Source organism: Cyprinus carpio, chromosome B6 (assembly GCF_018340385.1).
Source record: "Cyprinus carpio isolate SPL01 chromosome B6, ASM1834038v1, whole genome shotgun sequence".
NCBI lineage: Eukaryota > Metazoa > Chordata > Actinopteri > Cypriniformes > Cyprinidae > Cyprinus > Cyprinus carpio.
In genome coordinates this window covers 6,284,129-6,301,885 of record NC_056602.1, presented here as the reverse complement: position 1 = coordinate 6,301,885, position 17,757 = coordinate 6,284,129, and the positions used below count along the sequence as shown (strand labels likewise).

The following is a 17,757-nucleotide window of genomic DNA, read 5'->3' as shown; positions in this document are numbered from 1 at the left end:
TGCAATTGCAATTGAGATAATAAATGCTCTCCCTTTTATGTAAACAAGTACATATTTCTATATTTTTTTCTTGTTTTTGTAGGCTGTGTACTCATCTTTAGATGTGCTAAGTATCTTTTTTTAAGTATACAGGGCATGTTTATAGGGTTAAATTTTATCTGTAAAAATTGTAGGGGGCCCAGAAATTTTGTTTTCCATAGGGCCCAGAATTTCTGGCGGCACCCCTGGCTGCAGCAGTAACATGTCTGTAAGAGTTAAGCCGTAAGAAGTGCTAAGAAGATATATTGTCTTTTTGTTTAAAAGGAAGAAACTGTAAGCCTCCAAGTTTATTCCTCTTGAGTTAGAGAGGCCAATGAGGTATATGTTTATCGGATTAATTGCATTCCATATGTGAACATGTGTAAGTTACGTGACCATGTGTAAATGTATAATTAGCCAGTTAAGTGTATTTTCTTACGTGTTAAATGTGCACTTTATTTATTCGTTTTGTATGTATTTTTCGTTTATTATTATGTGTAAAACACCACTTTTAGAGGGTTATGTATGTAGCGTGGCATGTCTATGGTAGCTTGCAAGACTTCATCTTCCTGGTCCTCCAGCGCCACCCCCAGAATGTCCATCTCAGTTCCCCTCTGATGGGACTCTTCTGAGGCCGGGTCAGGAGCTCTGTCCTCCCCCTAGTGGTGGAGAACCAATCAACAACAGTCATCTAAACAGTTCCAGCTTGACATGCAACATTCAATGAAATATGATGACGTGCTCCATCAGTTTGACTTACTCTGATGACGAGATATCGGGAGGGGTCTCTGGCCATTCGAGTGAACTCATTGGCTAGCTCTTTAAAAGTTGGCCGAACATTTTCATCAATCATCCAACCTGTTAAAGTACAAAATACATAGAAAAACGAAAATAAATCATATGTTAAAAGTGAAAATAAATAATGAATTTAAGCATCTCAACATTATAATGTACAATATAATGTGTATAATGTATGCAAAATGGATAATAATTTCATTTAACAGTATTTTTAAATTATTACTGTTTTTAAAGCATGCACAAGCATATTTTAACCAATACCAAAAGAAAAATCATAAAAAATATTAAATATTTAATTCTTGTTTATATTTAAACTGAACTTAAAAAATAAAATAAGTTGTAGTACTAAAATGGTTAAAATGGAAATGTAAAAAATGAAGCTATATATATATATATATATATATATATATATATACACACACACACACACATACATATATAAAAATTAAATAATATATAAAATTACTAAAACTAACTTAAACTAAACTAAAAAAAGCTAATAAACTTTTATTTTAAATACTTAAACAACTGCAAATAATAATAATAAAAAAAATCTAATATATGATATGGTACTTGTATATTGTGCATCGCTAATTTTCATTTACGAATTTTCATGCTAACATCTGCAAGAATGTATATGTAGAGTGTCAAGATGATAAATGAGATGAAGCACGAGATCACTGCCACTTTGCATTGTGGGTTATAAGACGACTCAACTCACATTTGACCATGACCATGTAGACATCGATGGTGCAGATCTGAGGTTGAGAGAGGCGTTCCCCTTTCTCCAACAGATCAGGTACTTCTTGTGGTCGCATAGCAGAGTAAGGCTCCGCCCCATATGACATCATTTCCCAGACTGTCACACCTAGAGAGAGAGTGACCTCTTATTAAATCATCAGATCCAAAGTGCAGTGTTTTACAGTACCAGATTTTTTTTAATGTTTTGGGGAAAAAAGTCTCTAATGCTCAACAAGGCTTCATTTATTTAATTAATGTTCATTAAAACAGACATCTTTTGTAACATTGTAAATGACTTTACTGACACTTTTAATCAATTAAATGCGTCCTTGCTGAATAAAACTTACTTTTTTTTATCTTTCTTACCCCAAACTTAGTGTATCAGTTTCCACAAAAATATGAAGCACAACTATTTTGAACATTCATAACAATACTTTTTTTTGAGCAGCAAATCAGCATTTTAGAACAATAAAATAATACATAATTTCAGAATATTAGTTTTTACTGTATTTATTTATTCATTTTTACCATATGTAATTATTATTTTCAAATACACGCAGCCTTAGTGAGCATAACAGACTTCTTTCAAAAACATTGGACATTCTTTATTATTTCAAACTTTTTAAGTCTGCTTTACATTAATTTCATTGAAGAAGTATTTCTTGTCATCAGGGTAGAGGAGGTCAGCGATGCCATAATCAGCTATTTGAACCATAAAGTCGCTCTTAAGCAGGATATTGCGGGCAGCCAGGTTCCTGTGGACCATTCGCTGCTCCTCTAGATAGTACATACCCTAGGAGGAAGGTGAAGAAAGTCTTTAGTTGTTTAAGTGGCCTTTAAAATGATCAGAATACCTTGAAATACATTTTGTGCCCCTCTCACCTTGGCAATCTGAACACACCAGTTGAGCAGTCTCTGAGGGTTGAGGCTCTCTCTGCGCTGCTGGATGTGCTCCAGTAAAGAGCCCTGTGGGCCGAGCTGAGTGACCAGCTGCAGACTGGGCCCGGGACAGATGCCTAAGAGCCGGACTATATACGGGTGGTCCAGACTCCCCATAGCCAACATGTGCTGCAGGACAGAAAGAAATCAATTACAATGCCATTTAGTATGTGGGTGGATTTTGAATGTTTTTATGTGGTGGTTTTGTAAAGCATATTAATGAATACAAATTAATAGTCATCACTTCCTAATTTAAAACGTCTAAAAGTCACTATTAACAAAATTAAATTATAAAATTAAATTCAATTCAGTACATTTTCTGCATAACATGTCTGATATAACTGAGACTGAACTACTGTCAATGTAGCTGGAATATAAAGGACTAACATGTTATCTGTAACTGTAATACTGGACTGTATGCAATGTTGTGGATCAAAATAAACAGAAGTTCAAAAACAAAAAAATACTCTAATGGTAATTTTCTGCTTGAGAAACATTTAGTGTTATTATTGATACTGAAAACAGTTGTGCAGCTTAATATTTTTATGGACTCTGTCAAAGATTTTTATATTCTTAATTGAACAGAAAGTTCCAATAAACATTATTTAAATTTTTTTTTTTACATTATAAATGTTTTTACTGTCACTTTTGATCTTTGCAGAATAAAAGCATTAATTAAAATAATATTTCTAAAAATATTTATCAAATTCCCAGTTTACTGTATATCTGTAATTTTTTTTCTATTTATTGCCCACCAGGCAAACCTTCAAATAATCGTTTACCATAAGAACAAATAAAAAGAACACTACTAATATACTACATACACTGAGAAATTAGTTTATTTGTTTGTTTTTGTTTATTTTGTTATTTTTGCATAAATTAACAAATAAACTAATTTCTCAGTGTATGTAGTATATTAGTAGTGTATATAGGCAATATTTGTGTGAACAGTAGAAAACAGTAAACAGTAGAAAACAGTAAATTGTTTACCCCCACTCAACCCCACCCGCCAAGCTGATGGTACTCAAAAAAGATTTGCAAGGTTGGTAGGTCTGTAGCACAATTCCCACCCAGACCACACTAATTTTAAAACCCTGGCTACGGCCATGGTGCCTTCCATTCCCCCAATGTGTTTCTCCTTTTCACAGTCTGGCAGAAATGATGCGTGGTTCCAAAATACATGGTCACAAGACAGTAAAAGTGTACAGATGCCAAGATGCAGGGGGTGGGTCAACTTACCCACCAGCTCAACTTACCCCACTTTCCCCTAACTTCCATTGAAGATGAGACAGAAGCAGGCTCAGAGAGTGAGGGAGAGCCCACTCTAATCAAAATATCTACAATAAAGTCAATTATTACAGCTGTCTTCTCTTCTAACTGTATATTTGTAACAACTGGATAATTTGTATTAACAAGCACCCACCCTCCTTGTGCCCCTTTTTTTGGTTTGGGCCACTGCCCCTCAAAATGTCTGTGCACGGCCCTGGTTCACTCTTTACAGCAGATTTAGTTCACAAACAACTGACAGTTTTGACCTAAATATGATTTTCAGTTACAATAATTAATCCTAAAATTAGACCTTAGTAACGCTTTGACATAAGCTCACAAGATCTCCTGGTTCTTACTTGTGAATTCAGTTCACTGGAGACTCACACTAAACGGTTCATCTGAATCAGTGAGTTGTCGACTCGAGAACAGCTGCAATCGGATCATTCTAATTCGTGAATGAATCGTTTGGTGCGATTAGAATTAAAAGGTTCATTGAAGAGAATCAGTTTGTTCTTGAATCAGACACTGCTTCTGCATGTCAGAGCTGGTCGGAGCATGTGATATATTATAAGAAGTAACGATATGTTTTATAAAACATAGTGAAGTAAAAAGTACGATATTATACTCTGGAATGTAGTGGAGTAAAAGTAAAATTAACTCAAAATAAAACTACTCCAGTAAAGTACAGATACTTGAAAAATGTACTTAAGTACAGTAACAACGTAAAGCTACTCCGTTACTGTCCACCACTGTGTATGTGACCCTGGACCACAAAACTAGTCATAAGTGAAATCTGAATAAATAAGCTTTGCATTGATGTATGGTGTGTTAGGATAGGATATATTTGGCTGAGATACAACTATTTGGAAATCTGGAATCTGAGGGTGCAAAAAAAAAAAAAAAAAAAAAAAAAACACTGAGAAAATCGCCTTTAAAGTTGTCCAAATTAAGTTCTTAGCAATGCATATTACTAACCAAAAATTAAGTTTTTATAAATTTACGGTAGGAAATTTACAAAATATCTTCATGGAAAATGATTTTTAGCGTAAATTAAAAATCGGTAATTTTGACCCATACAATGTATTGGCTATTTCTACAAATATACCCGTGCTAATTATGACTGGTTTTGTGTTCCAGGGTCATGGTAAATTGCAAGTAATTTAGAGTTTTAAGGCTCTTCTGTTTTTTTGATTGCTTAAAAGGATTTAAATGACTTCAAATGTTTTTTAAATGCCACAAAACAATATTACATATTCAATTATTAAATATCAAATTATTACATTAACACGAGATAAATATTATTAACAATAAGGTTAAATTGTCAGCACAAGACTTCTGATTTTCTGTTCAAATGATAAGAAATCTATTATAATATGCAATAATAAATCATAAAACAGGCTTATAGCTGCCAGAATGTTTTGTTTCATTGTAAATCATTTGTAGTCATACAGTATACAGTAAGTGGCACCTCTGAAATTAGTTTAGATGAATTCATAACTCAAGCAGTTCCCCACCTATAATCATTCAAACACACACAGATGATAAATCCTAAATAATCATCAAGGGAATTGTCTCAATAGTTCATAGCTACCTAAATATGTATTAAGACACTACTAAATTTTAACAAAACACAAAAAGCAGAAAAAAGGGTATAAGAGAGTAAAGGTTTCAAATGTTCAGGTTTATATAGAAACACTTTATTGAAAGTGTACGATAAAAGCAAATAAAAAAATCATTTCAAACTGTTACAAAGTAGAGAAAATACTTTAGCTCGATATGTGTGTACAAAACTATAGTTTTGTTATAAAAGCTTGTTTACTGGCCATTTCATTTGAAACATAACACAAGTACTTCATTATGATTTGTTCGGAAGGCATGCACAACAAACACCTCATAGAAAAACAACTTTACCCAAATTCAATCATTATGCTATTCAACTGACATCATTTTATATTCCAAATGTAAATACCTCAGATTAGACACATTTTGAAAATCACACTTAAATTGTGAAATAATTCAAGTGCAATCTGAACAGATGCACAGTGGTTTGACTGAACTGGGCACTTCACGAACACACTAAGTAAAAGAAATTCAAGATGAACACTCACTCTCAAATGCACAAACAGCAAACTTATGGCTTCACTTGATGAGTGCAACAAACTTGGCATGAACAGAACATTTTAAGTAACCACACACTTACATACATACATATCCAGATGTAAATATCAGTGCATTCAATGTGTAGCTCATGAATCTGGTAATTCTGGCACCTCCACCATATTAAAAAAACAAAGCTGCTCTTGTTTAAATGTATTTTAAACATAATGCCACATTTGCCACATAAAAATACATTTGACATCCATTTAGCTTTACAGTATTTTGTCAAGATTGCAAAAGTTTTTCAGAAGTACATTATTGAATAATACCCTGAGCACTGGTCACTGAAGACAGTTCAACTTGCATTTGTTCATGTGCATCAAGTTCCTTCACGCCGTTCTCCATGTCTACGTGCGGACAACGTTGGCTTTCTGAAACGACCTGCTGTGCCAATAGTCAGGGTTATCAAAAGCTTTATGTTCCATCCCTGCATGAACTTTTAAATACTTTTCCGGCCCCGGGGTCCGGGGTTCATCCGTCAGCCCAACACTCTCTTCATCTTCTCCCTCCAGATTCTGGTATTCAGCTGCAGATGCTCCACCTGCAGCCAATGAGTCCATATCCTCATATTCATACACTTCTCCTTCCATTAACCCCTGAACCCTGAGTGAATTCCTCAGCTGAGGCTGGCAGTTAGTGTACTGATAGTCTTCCTCCACGTATGCGTCTTCATCATCTTGTGGCATTCTTCTGAGAGGAGGACGGGAAACCGGTCTTGGGAGGTGAAGTTTGACTGCCATGTTGGCTGGAGGTCCTGCACCACCACGGATGTCCATGTACTCGTACTGAACCTTGTGGAGATCCAGATCACCGTCTGTGTACTCTGCTTCACTGGACAGGAAATCACCGTCGCTGTGGTTCCTCTGGTCAGTCGAGGACTGGGAGAGACCACCGCTACTTTCTGAGCCCCCCCATCGACGATCGCTTTATTGGGTCTCTCCTGGACGCTGGAGATTTGTGATTGCTGTAGAAGCCGGCAGGGTTGAAGGAGGCGCTGCGGTTGCGTGGCTGATTGTAATCTTTAAGCTGTCCTGGTATATGCCCGAGAGAGAGGGTCTGGTTGTTCATATACTCGTATTCTTCACCTGCAACACCGTGGGCCTCCAAGAAGTCGCCGGAGTGGCCTCTTGAGAGTCTCCTCTGAGAACGTTTAGCACGTGACGATGTGAATAGAAGAGTTTTCTTAAAAAAAAATTAAATACAAGAGACGTGTTAACATGAGTATGCATATTTATGAAAGCTGATGAAAGAAAATAAATAAATAAAAAATTGCAAATTTAATGTAATTGCAACTTTTTCTCAAGATTGTTTTTGAAATAAGTCTGTTATGTTCACAAAGCCTGCAATAATTAAAAAATATAAGATATGCTACATTTTTTAATGGTAGTATGTTATTATAAATATTGTTATTGTAGAAGAATTGGTTTCTATTTTAATATATTTTAAAATGTAATTTACAAATAAATAATTTAAAAATATAAGATATGTACATTTTTTGAAAGGTAGTGAATAAGTTTTCCCCAAAGAAAATTAAGCCACAAAAAAAAAAAAAACACTTTTTTAACATTGATAATAATAAGAAATGTTTCTTGAGCAGTAAATCAACATATTAGAATGATTTCTGAAGGACCATGTGACACCGAAGACTGGAGTAGTGATGCTGAAAATTCAGCTTTACATCACAGGGATAAATTACATGTTTATAATATAATTAACTAGATAACAGTTATTTTAATTTGTAATAATATTTCATAATATGCACTGTTTTTTCTATATTTTTAATCAGAAAATGGCAGCCTTGGAGAGCATAAAAGACGTCTCTCAAAAATCTTAAAAAATATATCTTAATTATTTCTTGTTTGTATGTCACAACTGTAAGTTTATTTCTCAGAATGTGATTTTATATCTGACAACAGATATTTATTTCTTATTCAAAACATGATCTTATACTTACTTTTTATTTTTTACTATAAATCAATAAACACACACACACACTCTACAAACAAAAACAAAAACACAAACACACAAACACACAAAAAGCCACAATTTGCTTATGCTCACCTTTCTCTGGACTTTCACCGAATCCAGGCAGCACGTATCCACTCTGGTCCTCTTCTCCTTGAGTCCCTGTGGAGGTTGTTTCGGGAGGTCCTGATAGGCTGTCCCGCTGTGACATGTAAGCGCTGTCCTCACGATGTGTGACCCTCCTCATGCTGCCAACCAACGAGAAGTCCTCGTTCGTTTCCAGCTCCACCGCAGTTCCCCGTCCCTCCGAGCTCTCAGAAACTGTGCATCCAGAGTCAAGACGGGACCGGGAGGCATATCCCATCTACAGCAAAATGAGGTGAACAATATATTGATTATAAATTGTATATTAAGCCATACGCTCTTAGATATGTGCATTACACCTCCAATATTCATTCCTAACACATCAAATATAGTTTTTCATGTGGATGTATGACTGAAACCTCACCTGTGCTGAGCTCTCCAGACCAGGCGTCATTGGTAGATATCCAGCAACATTGGATGGAGTCAGACTTGACTGGTGTAACAATAAAAAGAAAAGTGTCAAAAAGATATTTAGCTTAATAATTCATTATTTATAGAGCCTCTACAAATCATCTGAAAATATACGCTAACATTCAAAAGTTTGGGACCAGTACGTTTTTTTTTTAAGAAATTAATATTCTTATTATACTAGAATGCATTACATTTACAAAATTAAATTGTTGCAATAAATTTAGATTTTAGATAAATACTATTCTTCTGTTTGAGTGATGAAAAATGAGTGTGATGCTGTCCAGAAAAATATTGAGAAGCACATCGTTTTCAGCAGTGATACTATTAAGAAATGTTCTTTCCTGAGCATAATTAGAAGGATCATGTGACTCTGAAGACTGGAGTAATGATAATTAAATTCAGCTTTAAAATTGGACAACCTTCAAAGTAAATTCAATGTAAAATGCACAGTTAGTGAGCATAAGAGAGGCTTATTTCAATTATATTAAAAATCTAAATTTTTTGGAATAGTGAACGATGTGCATTAGTCTGTTTTCAAACCTCCATGCATTAATTCTGATCAGTATTATAAAACACACCCGATGAGAATCTATACGCAGTCTAGAGAAACTCCTAGATGGTGTTATGTAGCGTGGCATGTCTATGGTAGCTTCCAAGACTTCATCTTCCTGGTCCTCCAGCGCCACCCCCAGAATGTCCATCTCAGTTCCCCTCTGATGGGACTCTTCTGAGGCCGGGTCAGGAGCTCTGTCCTCCCCCTAGTGGTGGAGCACCAATCAACAACAGTCCTCTAAACAGTTCCAGCTTGACATGCAACATTCAATGAAATATGATGACGTGCTCCATCAGTTTGACTTACTCTGATGACGAGATATCGGGAGGGGTCTCTGGCCCATTCGAGTGAACTCATTGGCTAGCTCTTTAAAAGTTGGCCGAACATTTTCATCAATCATCCAACCTGTTTTTAAAGTACAAAATACATAGAAAAACGAAAAAAAAACATATGTTAAAAGTGAAAATAAATAATGAACTTAAGCATCTCAACAATATAATATACAATACAATGTGTATAATGTATGCAAAATGGATAATTATTTAATTTAACAGTATTTTTAAATTATTAATGTTTTTAAAGCATGCACAAGCATATTTTAACCAATACCAAAAGAAAAATCATAAAAAAATTAAATATTCAATATTTAATTTTAATTTATATTTAAACTGATCTTAAAAAATAAAATAAGTTTAAGTACTAAAATGGTTAAAATGGAAATGTAAAAAATGAAGCTATATATATATATATATATATATATATATACAAACACACACACACACACACACATACATGCATACATATATAAAACTAACAAACACAAAAAAGCACAAAGGAAAATTACTAAAACTAAACTAAAAAAAGCTAATAAACTTTTATTTTAAATACTTAAACAACTACAAATAATAATAATAAAAAAATCTAATATATGATATGGTACTTATATATTGTGCATCGCTAATTTTCATTTACGAAATTTTCATGCTAAAATCTGCAGGAATGTATTTGTAGAGAGTCAAGATGATAAATGAGATGAAGCACGAGATCACTGCCACTTTGCATTGTGGGTTATAAGACGACTCAACTCACATTTGACCATGACCATGTAGACATCGATGGTGCAGATCTGAGGTTGAGACAGGCGTTCCCCTTTCTCCAACAGATCAGGAACTTCTTGTGGTCGCATAGCAGAGTAAGGCTCCGCCCCATATGACATCATTTCCAGACTGTCACACCTAGAGAGAGAGTGACCTCTTATTAAAGTCATCAGATCCAAAGTGCAGTGTTTTACATTTAAACAGTACCATTTGATGGTGTGACACATGGACTCACCATAGCTCAAAAACATCACTCTGGTGTGTGTATCTGCGGAACATGATGCTTTCCAGGGCCATCCACTGTAATTGGCGTCTAAAAATGACAAACATTATGGAAAGACTCAGAGGCACAGTGCAGCGATACTGCTTGAGGAACGGCTTTGAATATAGTAACAGTACATATAAACTAACAATCAAATGTTTGGAATAATTAAGATTTTTTTAATGTTTTGGGGAAAAAAAGTCTCTTATGCTCAACAAGGCTTCATTTATTTAATTAATGTTCATTAAAATTATCTTTTGTAACATTGTAAATGACTTTACTGACACATTTAATCAATTAAATGCGTCCTTGTTGAATAAAACTGTTATTTTTTTTATTTATATTTCTTACCCCAAACTTAGAGTATCAGTTTCCACAAAAATATGAAAGCAAAACTATTTTAACATTCATAACAATAATATTTTTTTTGAGCAGCAAATCAGCATTTTAGAATAATAAAATAATACATAATTTTAGAATATTAGTTTTTACTGTATTTATTTATTCATTTTTACCAGGTGTACTTAAGCTTATTTTTTCAAATACACGCAGCCTTAGTGAGCATAAAATACTTCTTTCAGAAACATTGGACATTCTTTATTATTTCAACTTTTTAAAATCTGCTTTACATTAATTTCATTGAAGAATTATTTCTTGTCATCAGGGTAGAGAGGCCAGCAGCGATGCCATAATCAGCTATTTGAACCATAAAGTCGCTCTTAAGCAGGATATTGCGGGCAGCCAGGTTCCTGTGGACCATTCGCGTGCTCCTCTAGATAGTACAATACCCCTAGGAGGAAGGTGAAGAAAGTCTTTAGGTTTGTTGTTAAGTGGCCTTTAAAATGATCGGAATACCTGGAAATACATTTTGTGCCCCTCTCACCGTTGGCAATCTGCACACACGCCAGTTGAGGGCAGTCTCTGAGGTTGAGGCTCTCTCTCTGCGCTGCTGGATGTGCTCCAGCAAAGAGCCCTGTGGGCTGAGCTGAGTGACCAGCTGCAGACTGGGCCCGGGACAGATGCCTAAGAGCCGGACTATATACGGGTGGTCCAGACTCCCGCATAGCCAACATGTGCTGCAGGACAGAAAGAAATCAATTACAATGCCATTTAGTATGTGGGTGGATTTTGAATGTTTTTATGTGGTGGTTTTGTAAAGGATATTAATGAATACAAATGGATCATCACTTCCTAATTTAAAACTTCTAAAAGTCACTATTAACAAACATTTTCTTCATAACATGTCTGATATAATTGAGACTGAACTACTGTCAATGTAGCTGGAATATAAAGGACTAACATGTTATCTGTAACTGTAATACTGGACTGTATGCAATGCTGTGGATCAAAATAAACAGAAGTTCAAAAACCAAAAAAAAATTCTAATATGGTGATTTTCTGCTTAAGAAACATTTAGTGTTATTATTGATACTTAAAACAGTTGTGCAGATGAATATTTTTATGGACTCTGTCATAGATGTTTATATTCTTAATTTAACAGAAAGTTCCAATAAACATCATTTATTTAAAATAGATTTTTGTAACATTATAAATGCTTTTACTGTCACTTCTGATCTTTGTAGAATAAAAGCATTATTAAAAAACAATATTTCTAAAAAATATTTATCAAGTTCCCCATTTTTTTTCTATTTATCGCCCACCAGGCAAACCTTCAAATAATCGTTTACCATAAGTAAAAGAAAAAGTGCATAAAATTATTATTTTATGCAAAAATAACAATAAAATAAACATAAAAACAAATAAACTACTTTCTCGGTGTATATAGTATATTAGTAGTGTATATAGGCAATGTGTGTGTGTCTTACATCTGTAATTTCCTGAAAGGTCTGTCGTCCTGTACGGTCTTGAATAGTCTTGATAGCCACTGGAATCTTTACAGTGTCTCCCTCTGGTATCCAAAGCCCCTGTGAAGAAACAAATGAAATACAGTTAAATAACAGAGTAAGAGAGTAAGAGAATGTATTTAGGAGAAACATCCCGAGGAAATGCTTCAGTAAGTGATATGAGCTATTGTCAGGTTTGGGTGTGAGCTCATGTAATGACATCAGAGCGTGTCAGTACAGTACCTTGTGCACAGTGCCGAACACCTTCCAGAGCCGAGAGGTTTGATTCTTTTCCGTTTAGCTCAGCAGACCCCACCCCAGAATCCGTGCATGAACTTTCACACGCCTTTTTCCACTCCAGGATCCAGTGGGTTCAAAACTCTAAAAAACACACCTTTAAAACTTTAGAAAAAACACCTCACAACACTTCAAGAGTTTGATTTGCTGGTTTCATAGGGAATATATGCACACACCTCCCCACTCTGCAGATATCTATCCTCATGGCACGTTTTCTACGGAACGGATGGCGACACTTCTGCGATAAAGAACGCTCAGCACAAACACTGAGAATGCGACCAGCACCCCCACGATATAACGCCCAGCACTATTGCTGTCACAGGCAACCTAAAAACACAAAACGCACAATTACACACACTGACAGGCAGCAGCAGCAGCCATCCATCACACCAGAGAGGGAGGAACTTACCCAGCATCTGACCTGGACGAATCCACACAACATTCTGACCTGGACCCAAACAATCTGCCACAGACAATATACAAGCATCTTTAAAACTGATTTGCAAAAATATTTCAGTAATACTAGGCATTATAATTGCAAGGGGTGTGGGACATACATTACTGTTTCAAAATTGGAGTCAGTAATATTTAAAGAAATAAATACTTTACAGCAAAATGGTGTTGAGACATTTGTAATTTCAATAAACAAAAGATTTTTATTTTCCAATAAATGCTGTTTCTTTATAAATGTTTTATTGGTTCAAAATCCTGGGAAAGTTCTACAAAACGTTAATCAGCACAACAGTTTTCAGCATTGATAACAATATTTCTTGAGGACAAATCTGCATATTAGAATGATTTCTGAAGGGGATCATGTGACACTAAAGACTGGAGTAATGATGGGGGGGGGGTGAAAATTCCCCGAGCTTTGCATCACATCAATAAATTACATATACATAAATAAAACTATGCAAATATATAGGCTAAATTTAAAAATGTCCTACTAAAATAGAAACAACATTTAATTTAATTAATTATTTAGACTTAATTTGAACACTTAATTTATTATTTATACAGAAATAATATGTGGATATATAGTTTGCAACTTTAAAGGTTTTCTATTTTTAAGTCATTCATTTCTTTAAATCAAATATTTAAATGATAATCAAAATGATATTCTAAAATATTACTGTTTTTACTTTTTATTTTTATTTGGTAAAATTCAAAGCAAGAGCACAAGAGACTAAATAAATAAAGAAATAAATCTTGTTAACCCCAAACTTCTGAATAGTAGTGTACACTTATGCTTGTGAGGAATAAACTGGCCACTGCATCTTACACTAATTGAAAATGAATATCTCAGAGTTCAAAAACAGAGTTCAGAGTTCTTCATTTACTGTAAATCTGATTTTTCATTTTATCCCCCATTAGGCAAACTGAATTTTTCTGTAAAAAGTTTTTTTGTGCATTTTATGCATATTAACACTTTATTTAATATAATATATTGCACTTTATTGGACATTCTGAGCTTCCTCACCCCAAGGTGCAGTTTGCATGGCACTGGTAGGCATTTGTGCTGGCTGCTGGGGGAACTTATTAAATGATGAGCCCATTCCCCGCCCTGAACCCCCTCTGGACATGAGGACACACAGTACGGCCCGGGTCCTGCAAATGCACACAGGCTGCACACCGTCGTCAGCACCCTGCAGGAAGAATAAAACAGAGAGATTATTTAATAAATCAAACAATCTGTGCAAACAGTGAAGTGACATTCTTTCAGGGATCAATAGATTACACACCGGTCCTGTGCAGGTGTGTTTGCCGTGCTGCAACCGCACACTCCTGGTGACACGAGCATACACTCTCTTTTAGGTCCGGCAAAACTCACGTTTTTCACTGTAGAGAGCAAAAGAGATCATTCAGGAGTCTTGAAATCTCTTCTAGTATATTTCTCACAGTACTAAATCATTTGGTGTATTGTTTTCTCATCTACAGCACACACATTAAAACAACACTGACTGGGTGTGTCTCAATCCACTCCCTAGTTCACTGTCTTGGGCACTGTTTCGGGGTCAAAATTACAGGGCACTTAAGTTTTCATTCCAGATTGCTCAGTATATTAATACACTGGAAATGTCACATTTTTTGCAGTCTTTTAGTCAACATAAAATGTTACAAATAGTACATTCTAATTAATTACTAATCTAATTAGTTTAATTATCTACCATAATAACATTTAAGTCATTAATGGGTAGATGAGAACAGCTTTTTAACAGACATTGCAAAAAGTAGGACCAGAGCCTACAATAATAATAATAAATGCCATATTAATGTTTTTCAAATAAATATTATATAATAATAAATATTTGATAATATGATTTTTGTTTTTATGATACGCTATAAAACTAAAACTGCCAGTACGGTGGCAGCAGGTCACTGTCTAAGCGAGTGAATCGTTTTAGTCATTTCATCAACCCATTTGTTTTAAATGCTGATCATTCAGAAATTAATAAAGTGACCGTCTTTATGAATAAGTCACTGAATTGGCTCACAGGATTCATTTAAAAATGCAGATTCACACACACACACACACACACACTCACACACACACACACACTTAATAATAATAATCATTTTAATGTGTTTTTTTTCCATAATCAGTTGCACCAAATGTAACTACAATGATGATGCATGTAAAAAAAAAAAATAATAATAATGTCCTATACTGACCCTGACAGGAAGTTGCATTGTGGTACACATGTCCCTCCTCTGCTGTAGTTCTTGCAAGACACACACTGATTGGGTCCCGGACCCCCAGCAGCCCTCAGATGAACACAGGGGATCACACACATGCCCTTCTTCAAACTACAACACACACAGCAGTGATGAATATGATGTTAATTAGCAATAATGAATAATGATATTTTTAGCTTTAATATTTTTAAGAATGTTTTTCATGTTCTTTCACATTTAATAAGCAACAATTCCAGAGGACTTCTTCTATGCTGGGACCACCCTCTCCATAGAAGTTGTGTCTTTAAATAATGGCACTATCAGAATTAAAGGGATAGTCCACCCAAAAAAAGAATTTTGAAGCTCATCAAGCAGTAAAGTTCTCACTGACTTCGGTTGTATTTTTTGTCACAAGGAACTGAAACTAAAATTGTTTTGGTTACCAATTTCTACTAAATATCTTATCTTGTGTTCCAAGGGGAAAAAAAAAACATTAATTCATGACGGGGGGAGAGTAAAAAAATACACAGAAATTTAGATTTTTGGGTGAACTATCCCTTTAGAACCACTTCCTATGACAAAATTAGTCTTTCAGACAACCCATAAACATTTTGGTAGCCCCACAGCATGTAACTCACTGCACTGCTCTTGTGGGTGTTTGGTCTTTGATGTCGAGGGGTTTTTTTGGCGGCGCTGGGCCCGAGGGACTGCTCCCGAACAGACGTGTCCATGTTCGAACCAAGTGCTGTGCTGATAACCCACAGCTTGACTTGTTTCCAGTGATTGTAGATTGCCTGCCTGTCACTCCAAGGATCCGTGGTGCAACTCAGTGAGGGTGCGTCTTTCAGCCCGGCGACTCACACGTTGGTGGGGTGTTACGGAGGAATCAGGCCATGTCATGCGATCACCAGAAAGCGATGTAACACCCTAAAGGAGAACATGTGGAAAGGTCATTTGAAACTCGAATGCGCTCAGATGAAATGACAATTCATGTTCTCCAGCGGTCAACATAGCCATTAACTGACGGTGACATGGTTATTTGTTATATTCGTGGTGCTGCGGTATTTATTGTGCACTGTGTTTGCATGGTGAAGATACATAGCAAAAAACTATAGATTCCTAATTTGATTCAAGATCCCCACTGAATGTAGTTGTTTATTCATGAATATATTCATTCACAATTTCAGTTTTATTCTTGATATCTTTTTTAACATGAAAATATTTTTTTCAACAATAGATTTAATCTTTTAAAAGATGTGTTTTGTCTCTAAATGCCACGCAAGGCGGCCCATTTTTTTAATTATTTTTGGTAACCATACATTAAAAACTGTAACTAACTGTAAAAAAAAACCTACAAACTACAACTGAATTTTTTTTTCATGAAATCCTTTGTAAACTATTAAAATCAATAGCTCCTTAACAGTCACTTTTGATCAAGAAGTATCATCCATCCTTGCTTGAGTAACACAGTACTAAAAATAATCCATAATACTTATCATTAACGACTGTACAACACTTTTGGAATAGTAGTGTATGTTAAGTTAAGAAACTCAAATAGGGTTGTTAGGAAGCCATAATTTCATGTTTTTCTGTTAAGCACCGCTCGTGCAAATCCCCAATCTAAACTGATCTGCAATGTGTTAGATTTGCTACACAGACATCAACATTAAAAAAAAACAAAAAAACTTCACACGCCAGGTGTGGTTCCCCGGGTTCCATGTCCTTTCATGAGGACCCTAGCCATGATAATTCAAATAAACATCTCAAGAGCACACACATTCACATTCATCAGGCAAAATCCAAATCCAAATGATTCACATTCAAGTAATTCATGATGCGACAGAAAATGATTCCATGGCAAGATTCCCCACGCACAACCACCAATCTGAAGCTTAGAGAATACCAAGACACGACGTGCACATGATCGATTGGAAGCCATATAACTAATCGCAAATATGCATTTGAAATGATTTATTTATGAATATATAGAATAGGTCAGGCAAGAGTGGAGAAAAGGAGTACAAGCTGACTAAGCTAAAAATACAATCCTACCTCTTACTGCTTAGTCCATCTGGGAGGGGAGAACAATGAAGCAAGTACAAAAATTAATAATGAATGTCACACCAACTTTTAGAAATGTCAGGCAAAAATTAGATTGCATTATTATATCATGACTTTTTTGTTATTAAAATTTTTAACCTTTTTCCAAGAGAAACTTTTGATACCTATTCGAAGTGAAACCCAAGCCCCACATCATCCACTACAACAGTGTGGATGATTTAAAGTATCATTCATGTCTGGGTCGGCACAAACAGTGTAAAGCACAGCTAATAACATGAATGCTACCTGTTGTACCACTGGGTGAAGCGTTAACGAACTCCCAGAGGACAAGGTAAAGGATCGTAATCAAACAATGGATGGTGGCGGTTGCTCCCCGGGGGAGGGGGGGGGGGGGGGGGGGGGGGGGGGTGGGGGGGGGGTGTGGGGGGAGGGGGGTGGGTGTTACAGAGTTCTTTCCCTGTATTGTTTTGACTAGATTTGGAAAAACATAGAGATCTTCCAGCCAAGCAGGCAAGAACTGAATACTCA

At 35.4% G+C, this 17,757-nt stretch overlaps 1 protein-coding gene and 1 pseudogene across 1 annotated transcript; both read right to left on the bottom strand.

Moving 5' to 3' along the window:
- Positions 1–509: 509 nt before the first annotated feature.
- On the bottom strand, positions 510–1,700 carry LOC122137579 (receptor tyrosine-protein kinase erbB-3-like). Its single transcript, XM_042725215.1, has 3 exons — positions 1,538–1,700; positions 779–876; positions 510–677 (listed from the first exon to the last, which is right to left on the bottom strand). Exons 1-3 carry the CDS (start codon positions 1,665–1,667, stop codon positions 510–512), a joined length of 396 nt encoding a protein of 131 aa, XP_042581149.1. The 5' UTR covers positions 1,668–1,700.
- A 3,740-nt stretch (positions 1,701–5,440) lies between these two features.
- The window catches only part of LOC109062336, a 29,065-nt pseudogene continuing 16,748 nt past the window's right edge, over positions 5,441–17,757 (bottom strand).